Genomic DNA, 8,448 nt, shown 5'->3' on the forward strand with positions numbered 1-8,448 from the left:
TCACCCCAGTGGGACCCCCAGCCCTGGGGGAGGCGAGCAGAGGGCAGACACCAAGGGAGGGACCCAAGGGTGACAGCTTTGCCGGAACACCATCCAGCCCAGTGCCGTGGGACGAGTCCGAGCCTGGACACACAGGAGTGCGGTGTCCCCCACAGCCGCGGGAGCCCCCCCAGCCCCCAGGGTGCCTCCACTCCCAGCCGTGGGGGTCTCATCCATCCCGCTCCCCTAGTCCTGGGCGGGCAGCCGGCAGTGCGGGAAGTGCCGCTGGATCTCGGGGCGCACGTCGTCCTGCATGGAGAGGGACGGGGCTGTCACCGGGGAGCTCCCACCGCCCAGCGCACCCGTCCCCTCCCTGTCCCCCCACCGTCCTCACCGCATGGCCGAGCTGTCCCAGCACAGGGATGAGATGCAGCAGCTCCTCGTCCCGTGGGTCCCCCCACCACCTCGGCACCAGAATCCAGTTGGCAGCCTGGGGAGAGAGGACGAACGCCGGTTATGGCGGAGCCACGGTGCTTCGGGGGTGCTGGTGCACATGTACCCCCCCGAGAGGCAGCACTGGCGGTACCTGTGTGGTGATGCCCTGGATGGTGTGGTCCAGGGCCACCGTCTTGGCCAGGTCCCTGCCCAGGCAGGTCAGGTCCTTCCAGTAGCATCCGCAGGCACAGAGACAGTCCTGCTGGGACAGGCAGTGCCTGCAGGGGGGACAGAGCCCGTGGGGACCCGTCCCTGCCATGCAGGATGTCCCTGGGGGGGTCACTGAGGCCACATCACCTGATCAGCTTCTTCTTGGGGTCCAGTACATCCAGGACCTTCTTGGCATAGTCCTGCTTCGCCGTGGTGAAGATGATGATCTGGGGGAGCAGGTGACGGTCCCTGCACAGGCTGCCCGGTCCCCCGCACCCTGATGCACCTCAGCGGGTCCCCGCAGACAGACCCCAGGGGAACGGGGGGGCTCTGGGTACCTCGTAGGTCTTGGACAGGCTCTCCAGGAACTGCTGCACATGGGGACGCAGCTTCACATGCACCTGGGAGGGAACAGCATCCCCAGAAAACCACCAGCACCCACGTCCTGACACCAAGGTGTCCCCCAAGAGGGGACCAGCACCCCAAGTGGGATCCCAGGGCTCCCTCAGCCACCCCCTCCCCTGGGATTTCAGCTGCTGGGACCCCTCCAGCTACTCGGGAAGGAGAGATGGACACCACGGCTTGTCACAGCTCTCTGTGCCCCCCTGGGGACCCGACACCCCGCTGTCCCCACCCCAGCGCACACCACCCACCTCGTAGGCATCTCTCTGGAAAACGGTGGTGATGGTGGCCGCGGCATCCTGGCACCCGCTGGCGAGCAGGGAGGAGCAGAGCAGGGTCCCCTCCTGCGGGCAGGAGCAGGGTCACCCCCCGCCCCGCGGCGCAGCCCCCCCGGGACCCCTCACTCACCAGCTCCAGGACCAGGGTGCACCCTGGGGTGCTGCGGGTCCTGCGGGGAATGTCCCTGCCCAGCGCCGGGACCACGGGGACCAGCCTGGCCGGGGGAAGCCAGAGGGTTAGAGGGGCTGGGGGGGGGACATGGGGACCCCCCCCCACACACACATACTCACAGGCTGGGGACAGCGGGGCCCCGGCACTCATCCACGGGGAGCCCTGAGAAGTAAACTTGGGGCTGCGGTGGGGGGGTGACGGGCTCTGTGGGACAGGGGGTCCCCTCAGCACAGCCTGGGGCACCCCCCCTTCCCCAGGCAGCGTTTGTCCTGGGGGGGACACACTCACCGCATCCCCCGAGGCGGCGGGGGGCAGACCCCGAGCTGTGACATTCCCCTCGGAGCCGCAGCTTGGCCAGCCGGCCCTTCCGGGGGGTCACGGGCACCATGGGGGAACAAGGGGCACTGTCCCCGGGGTCCGGGTCCCGCAGCCGGTAACGCTGGCCCCGGTCCCCCTCTCTCCGCTGGCTCCTGGCTCCCCGGCGAGCCCCCGCTCTGGTGGCCAAGAGCCCCCGGTCCCCACTGCTGTCCCTGCGGGGACGCTTCGCACACGGGGTGACTGTCCCCACCCCTGCCATGGCTGGGACAGCCACACAGGGTGACCCCAAGCACAGGATGCCCAAAGGTGACAGCACAGAGCCCCAGGGCTGCCAGGTATCACTTGCTCCAAAGTGCCACCCTGCAGACCCCCGCAAGGGGACGGTAGCCAGAACACCCCCCCACTTCCCAGGGACAAACCCCCAGCAACCCCAAATCAGCCATGGTGGGGTAGGAGGGGGCACTTTTATGGGGTGGAGGGACCTTCCCAGCCCTAATAATCCCAAAGTGCCCCCACCCATGTTCCCAACTTGAGCCAGGCTTTACTGGGACCAGCTGGGGAGCTCAGCACAGAGCCCCAGCTGTCCCCAGGGCTCATCGCTGGCTCCTGAGATTAATTACTTGTTATGCAAAGGAGCCGGTGAGGCTGGCACCTGCTGCTCGGGGCACTCCAGGGTCCCCCCCCGGCTGCAGCCCCAGTCGTGTGCCCGGTTTGGGAACAGTCACCAGTGACACAAACTGGGGGAGCTCAGCCCTTCCCTAGCGCTGGCTCCAAACCCTCCCGGATGGGTGCAAGACCCCCCCAAGGAGCCCCGAGCATGTGATGCACCCAGGGGTGCCATCCGCATGTACCCCCCCATAACATCCCGTCCCCGCGCGGGCCCCAGGGTTTGGGTTACGGGCGAGGGGGCTCTGGCATGCCGGGGGGGATGCGCTCGCCTCCGCCGGAAGGGAGATAACGGCAGGTCCCCGACCTCGAAAGGCAGAACCTGGCGGGTGGCCATGTGGGGACAGGGACACGGTGCTGGGCGGGCACAATGCTCTGGGGCTCAGCATGGGGATGCAAAGGGGACACAAGAGGGGACCCCCAGCACCTCGGGGTGCGGAGGGTGTGGGGTGCCCTGGGCTAGCTCCAGCCAGGAAGGGGCACACAGCGGGCGAGGGGATACACAGGTTTATTTTCTGCAAAAAAAAATAAATTACTACCCTCCTCCACCCCCCCGCAGCCAAGTGACCCCGAGGATGGCGCGATGTGCAGGACGGGGTCCCTGGGGGCCCCCCCAGGCCACGGCAATGGCTCAGGAGCGCTTGCAGCCCCGCCGGTTCACCCCAGGGGTCCGTCCCCAGCGATGGGGTGGGGGGCTCAGGGTGGCCGGGGGGGGCAGTGCCGGGCTGCCCCCCGCACCAGCCGCTCCTCGCGGGGCGTCCAGGGCCGCGCGTAACCGTTGTCCTGCAGCAGGAGCCGGTTCAGCGTCCGCTCGTAGTTGACGTGTCTCCGCGCCATCAGCAGGTACCGGGCGCCCACCCGGAGCGGGGGGCACCCGCAGGTGTTGGGGACCCACACGTACTCCCGGGACACCAGCGGGAAGCGGTGACGATAGGACTTTGTCACCTCCACCTCGTAGCGCGTCTCCTGCCCCACCACGTCCTGCGCCAGGATCTGGCCCTGGAAGACTTTGTGGGGGGGAACGTGGGGCACCCTGAGCTGGGCATGTCCTCCCGCAGTGTCCCCCCCCGAGTCCCCGGCGCTCACCGAAGTCGCTCTGGCAGAAGTGGCGGTTGCGCTGGGAGCGTCCCTTGGTGGGGTGGCACTTCCCGCAGCGCCCTGCGGGGACAAAGCTGCTGCGGTTTAGCAGGGAGAGGGGACGCAGCCCCCCCAACCGCCCTGCAGCAGCGGGAGGGGGCACTGGGGGTCTGTACCCCATCGGGACAGAGGGGACACGTCAGCTCCGGAGGGTCCCGGGAAGGGTTAACCCAGGGGGACCTTTTTCAGAGTCCCCATATCACGGAGAACCCCTGGGGCCGCCCAGGACCACAACAGAGCCCCCAGGGGGGCTGTGGGGACCCCCGGGGGGCACAGGCACCTGTGGCAACCCCGCTCTGGCTGGGGGGGTTTCTCGGTGGTGGCTCCGTGACAAAGCCCCCGGGCCGTGGTGGCGGTGCAGGGACCGGGGTGACCGGGGGCTCCGGGGGCGGGGGGCTGCCGGCCCCCCGGGGCTGGGGCTGCCGCAGGGGGCTGGTGTCCCCATGGCCGGGCTGGGGGGGCCCGCGGGGCAGCCAGAACTCGTACTCGATGCCGGGGTTGGGCTCCTGCAGCAGGACCTGTGCGGGCAGGGGCAGCGCTCAGGGGGCGATGGGGGCCCGGGGGGGTGTCCCCGTCCCCACGCTGTTCCCAGCATCACCATCAGGTGCAGATCCTCGGCTGTGGGTCCGGGCACCTCCAGGCTCTCAGTGCCGTCGGGGGCCCGTGCGTAGCGCAGCCGGGTGCCGGCCACCTCGAACGGCCCCGGCCAGGCGATGGACCAGTCCCCGTTGAGCACGTAGCGCCCATCACTCGTCATTAAGGCTGCGGGAGGGAGCGTGGCCAGGGATCGAGCACCGCACGGGCCCCGGGACCCCGTGCCAGGCTGCGCTGGGGGCAGGGGGCAGCCCGGACGCCTGGGTCCCCACCGGAGGCCTCTCCCAGGGCGGGGAGGGCAGCGTGGGCTGAGAGAGCTGCGGTCGGGGCTCGGGAGAAATCTGCTTTCTTGTAAGAATTTGGCTTTGGTCCCAGACCAAAGCCAAACCCTGGTGTGCGAAACTCCCCCCCGAGCCCCCAAGCCCTGGTTGTGGTGGGGACCAGGGCCCCAACTGCATCGGGATGGAGACAAGGGGGTCTGGGGACAAGGGTCCTGGTCCCAGTCCTGTGGTGGCTGTCCTGGCCCTGTTCCAGCTCAGCCCTTCCCAAAACCTGTGGCCAAGGCCTCTGGAAAAGTGCCCCGAGCGCCGGCGAGTTCACTGAACCCGCGATGCTCAAAACAGCATCCGAGCGGGGAACCAGCACAGCATGGCACGGCATGGCACGGCACGGCCACCCCCTGCCCTGCCTGCACCCACAGGTGGCACCAAGCAGGACCAACTGGGACGGACTGGGAGTAACTGGGATGGAGACAGGACATGTCCTACCGAGATAGTTGCGGCTCTTGTCGGTCACCTTGATGTGGGTGGCCCCAGCCGGGATCTTGGTCACATTCATGTACCCAAAATAACCTGGTGGGGGGGACACAGAGTCAGGGCAGAGCTGGGACACAGCCTAAGGGGACAGCCCAGGGACAGGGGGGACGGCAGGGGACCGGGCACAGAGGGGCTCTGGGTCTGGGGGAGCCCCTGCCCTGTCCCAGGCACCGGCACCATTAACCCAGCTGGGTCCCATGTGCTGGGACAGAGGGAGAGGGGATGGGGTGACACAGACCCCGGCGATGCCTTGGGGACACAGCGAGGGGATGGGAGGAGAGGGGAGCCAAGAGCCAAAGCATTCACCCATGAAGGGGGCCGGGGCAATGGGTCATTCACCGGAGGAGGGCTCCGCGCCCTGGAACAGCCGGTGCACGAAGAGACACGTGTCGTGGCCGCCGCCGCACTGGCCGCAGGCGTCGGGGCGCGCGCCCGAGCCCAGGATCCCGTCACAGCCCACGCTCTGTGGGGAGCCAGACGTGGACTCAGGGGGGCAGTCAGCGCTGGGGATCCCGGGGGATCCCCGGGGGTCGCGGCCCCGTGTGCACCCACCAGGCAGCGCCCGCCGACGCAGAGGTCTGGGGAGCCGGGGCCGCAGCGGGTGCCGTCCAGCACCCGGCCGAAGCTGTAGTAGAAGTTGTGCCCCACGGCCAGGCAGTTGAGGTCACAGACGTTGGGGGCTGCCGGAGCCAGGCAGGAAGGGAAGGGGGCGACACCAGTGACTGCCGTGGCCCCCGTCAGCCCGGTGATGCCACCAGCCATCCCAGGACTCACCTCCGTGGAAGGGCACCCAGCTGTACCGGGCTGACGTGCCCAGGACGGGTTTGTTGTCGTAGAGGGAGCACTGCATGGCACGGAACGGCACCGAGCCGGGGGGGCAGCCCTGCGGGATGGCACAATGGAGCCCCCCGGGACCGGGGGGATGGAGCCGCCAAGGACCAGGGGGACGGAGCCCCACGGTACCGGGACCAGGGCCAGCCATGCCATGCTGTGGCCTCGCATGCTCACCTGGAGCTGGCAGAGCCGGTACTGCCGCGGATCGCCCGTGCACGGGCCCTCCTCGGTGGACCTGTGGCCACAGCATCAGTGCGGCAGGGCCGGGCATGACCCCCTCCCAGCAGCCCTGCGTCCCCCACGGGGACTGTCCCCATCCCTGGGTCACCAACAAGCCAACGAGCCGCCAAGGTGTGGCCGGGCTGGGAGTGACGCATCTCCGCGGGGAGCAGGAAGGGACAATGATGTCCCGCACAGGGTGACATCCTGCTGGAGCTGCAGCCAGGCTGGGGCTGTGGGGGTGCCCCGGGGGGGCCACGCTGCCCCGTCCCCCACTCACCGCAGGCACCTCCGGGTGCGGAGGGCGACGCCGTCACCGCAGGAGCTGGAGCAGGAGCTCCAGGGTCCCCAGGGTCCCCAGGCACCCTGGGCCGGCTGCCGGCGGGGCCGAGCAGGGGCTGGGGGCTCGGAGACCCGCACTGGTGTCCCCAGGGCCGGGTCCTGCGTGGAGGAGAGTGACGATCAGCACCGGGGCTGGGCTGGAGCAGCCTGCGGGTGCCACTGCACACCCCGAACCCCTCACCTGCGCGGTGCCGACGCCGCAGCCCAGGCTGAGCCAGGCCAGGAGCAGCAGCCACCGCGGCCACCGGTACCTGCGGGAGCAGAGACCCCTCAGCCCCATCGTCCCCAAGGCTGGCACTGGGGTGTCCCACATCCCGGCATCGCTGCCACCACCGTGCGCCCCACGGGGACCCCAGCGAGGGAGCAGGAGGCGAGATGGAGGCGAGAGGGTCCGTAGCACCAGCCGGGGGTGTGGGGTCCCCGAGCGGGGTCCCACGGGTGGGTGCAGCCGAGTGGGTGGCGCCGCGTCCCGCGCACGTGCCCGCGCCGCTCCGTGGGGGGACACGGCCCCAGCCGCGCCGCCCCCACGGCCCCGCGGCGGGACCCGGGCCCCGGGCTCGCTGCCTGCCGGGACAGGACCAGACCTGCGCGGCGGGGCCGGGGCTCCGTGTCGCACCCGAAGCCGGATCCGGCCCCGCCGTGGGGCGAGCGGGATGGGCCGAGCGGGGGGGCCCCGGCTCCCAAAGCGCCTGAGCCTGGAGAACCCCGAACACCCGGCTCGGGGGTGCAGGGGGTGCCGGGTCCCAGCCCCGTGCCGGGGAATCCCCCGGCCGAGCCGGTTTCCTCCCGCCGCGCAGCTCCCACGGGGACCGGGGGTCGCGAGTGGTCGCCCGCAGCCCGGACAGCGGGGTCCCCCGGGCAGGGGAGGGAATGGGGAGGTGGGGGGGTCGCGGTGGCGTCGCCCCGGGGGGGTGTCCGGAGCTTGGCCAGGGTCGGGTGATTCCGGGGGACTCTGCGTGCCTCAGTTTCCCCGCAGGACGGAGCTGACCCCGGGCGCGGCGTCGGGAGGACGGGGGGGGTGTATCTCGGGGCTCCGCGAGGGGTTAAGCAAACATCGGGATCTTACCCAGCACCGTGGGGTCCCCCGCCGCCCCGACACCGCCCCCCGGCCATGCCGCCCCCTCGTCCGCGGCGTCCCGGCAGCTCAGTCCCGCTCCGGCGTCCCGGCGGCGGCGGGAACGGGGGACCCGGGACGATCGGGCATCGCCTGCGCAGCTCCGGGGGGGCCGGGCGAGGCTCCCCCCCCCGCTCGAATCCCGTCCCTCCCCGCCGCGTTATTAATATCCAGCCCTAAAGGTGCGCCCAGCCCTCCCCGGCCGCCCATTAACCCTTCGGGGCCCGGAGCTCTGGAGGACGAGGGGGGCCGGCACCCCCCCGGCACCCCCCCAGCCCCCAGCTGTAGAGGAGAAGGGTCAGACGGGACCCCCCACACGGCCCCATCCTGATCTGGGACCTTCCCGGTACCCCCTGATGCTGAGCATCCCAGGGGGGGTTGGTCACACCGGGGGGTCCCCACTTAGTGATCGGGGGGGAGCTTGGGGTGCCCTGCACCCAGAACCCCACAGGGCAGCCCCAGCCCGGAGCTGAAGGGGTTACAGTGCCCGGGGGGGTGCGGGTGTCCCTCGGGGTGTCCCCACCGCAGCTCAGCGCAGGGCAGAGCAGAGCGGGCGGGATGGCCCGGGGGGGCGCAGGGGACGAGCTCCTCGGCTGGTACATCGAGGACATGGGCAGCGGGACACTCTACAAGCGGGGACGGTTCCTGGGAGAGGTAAATCCCCCGTCACCCCCCGTCCCTGCACCAGGCACCCACCATGTCCGCTCTGGGGAAGGGGAAACTGAGGCAGTGGGGAGAACATGGGGAGCAGAGCAGGTGCCTGGGGGCAGTGCCAGCTGGGGTCCTTGTCACCCAGGGAAGGACAGGGGGCCAGGCACCCCGACACCCAGGACCCCCTTTTGCCGGGGCCCCTTGGGGTGCTGGCTGCTCACCCTGTCCATACAGGGGAACTTTGGGCGCTGCTACCAGCTGATGGAGGTGACCAGCGGCACG

At 70.4% G+C, this 8,448-nt stretch overlaps 1 protein-coding gene and 1 long non-coding RNA gene across 3 annotated transcripts; both read right to left on the bottom strand.

Moving 5' to 3' along the window:
* Positions 1–202: 202 nt before the first annotated feature.
* Positions 203–651, bottom strand: LOC135998963 (uncharacterized). Its single transcript, XR_010607665.1, has 3 exons — positions 566–651; positions 374–469; positions 203–288 (listed from the first exon to the last, which is right to left on the bottom strand). It is a non-coding gene; the product is annotated as an uncharacterized LOC135998963 (long non-coding RNA).
* A 2,421-nt stretch (positions 652–3,072) lies between these two features.
* Positions 3,073–7,638, bottom strand: ADAMTSL5 (ADAMTS like 5). 2 transcript variants are annotated; one of them, XM_065652483.1, is made up of 12 exons: positions 7,468–7,638; positions 6,583–6,652; positions 6,340–6,500; positions 6,015–6,075; positions 5,781–5,889; positions 5,559–5,686; positions 5,346–5,469; positions 4,959–5,042; positions 4,196–4,359; positions 3,878–4,115; positions 3,547–3,618; positions 3,073–3,467 (listed from the first exon to the last, which is right to left on the bottom strand). In XM_065652483.1, the coding sequence occupies exons 1-12, from the start codon at positions 7,512–7,514 to the stop codon at positions 3,157–3,159; spliced, it is 1,569 nt and encodes a 522-aa protein (XP_065508555.1). In that variant the 5' UTR covers positions 7,515–7,638; the 3' UTR covers positions 3,073–3,156. The 2 variants fall into 2 exon arrangements, with proteins under 2 accessions (XP_065508555.1, XP_065508556.1); XM_065652484.1 differs by having other exon boundaries at positions 3,303–3,467; positions 3,547–3,632.
* Between the last annotated feature and the right edge of the window lie 810 nt (positions 7,639–8,448).

Source organism: Caloenas nicobarica, chromosome 27, assembly GCF_036013445.1.
Source record: "Caloenas nicobarica isolate bCalNic1 chromosome 27, bCalNic1.hap1, whole genome shotgun sequence".
In the NCBI taxonomy this organism is placed as follows: Eukaryota; Metazoa; Chordata; class Aves; order Columbiformes; family Columbidae; genus Caloenas; species Caloenas nicobarica.